At 37.5% G+C, this 999-nt stretch overlaps 1 protein-coding gene across 1 annotated transcript in view; it reads right to left on the bottom strand.

The window, feature by feature from the left end:
* The window catches only part of CBG18864, a gene marked incomplete at both ends in the record, with an annotated part of 2,718 nt that extends 2,512 nt beyond the window's left edge, over positions 1–206 (bottom strand). Inside the window, one exon of the mRNA XM_045241400.1 lies at positions 120–206. Within this exon, the coding sequence (XP_045096596.1) occupies positions 120–206 (87 nt within the window). The remainder of the gene's footprint in view (positions 1–119) is intronic.
* Between the last annotated feature and the right edge of the window lie 793 nt (positions 207–999).

Here is a 999-nt window from a genome sequence, read left to right as displayed (position 1 = left end):
TTTTTGATATCTTTCACAGAAAATGAGATATATAGGCTCAAAGTGGACGATCCGGGTGTCGTTCTATTAGAGGTTTTACGGTATATTCGGAAATTTTCAACAAAAAAAAGCGCCCTCACCTCTGGCAATGGTCCAAAACTCCAAACGGCAAACAACAAGAGTGTCGAAGTGAGAAAAACCAAAAGTAAACCGAAAATTCGCAACATTTTTTGTGTTGAAAATCGAAAAAAAAATGTGGTCAAAAAAGTGGTCTTTTCCTTTGAGGGAAGGAGGAGGAACAGATAAGAATATTGACACTTTATTTGGGGTATTAGTGACACGTGGCATTTAGGCCATTGTGGTGGGTATTTAGGACAATGGACAATGGGAAATTCTGGAATTTGAAAAAAAAAAAGTAGATTGGGTCAAAAAAAGGATTTTCACGGGTCATTAGAGTAGTTAGGTAACTGAAAAGATGTCGAATGATTATAATTTTTCGAATTTAAAGGGGGGGACATGAAAAAAAATAATGTTCTCGAAATTCCGTTCAAAGATGCCCCTCGAGGAGTTGAACTTGTGAGGGCGATGATTGAGGGTGCGGCGCCGCTACCGACTGAGCCACGCGGGCAAAGAGAAAGCGGTCGCCCGATTGCATACATAAAGGCGAGGACGACAGCTGTACGCAGAGTGACATTAAGCGTTGTACACCGTCACGGTAGAATGCATACTCTGGCCCCAAAAATCCCCCGTAAAATCTCCTGTTCCCCCACCTTTAAAAACAACAGAGACTGAAACTTTTTGTTTCATAGAAGGAAAATTTGAAATTAACTTCTTCAGAAAAATTACACTTTCCTCGGAATATTCGGAATAGTTTTTTTTTTTAGAATTTTCAGACATTATTTTGGATTTTTCAGATTTTTCCTTTGCAAATTCGAAAACTTCTGAACTTTTTTCAGATGTTATTTTAAAGTTCGAGTTTGAAAAATTTCAAATTTAACCAAATTTTTTTCAATTTTCAGA

This window comes from Caenorhabditis briggsae (assembly GCF_000004555.2).
Source record: "Caenorhabditis briggsae complete genome, chrI, whole genome shotgun sequence".
NCBI lineage: Eukaryota > Metazoa > Nematoda > Chromadorea > Rhabditida > Rhabditidae > Caenorhabditis > Caenorhabditis briggsae.
The sequence above is the reverse complement of the archived record's forward strand: the minus strand, read 5'-3'. Positions and strand labels throughout refer to the sequence as shown.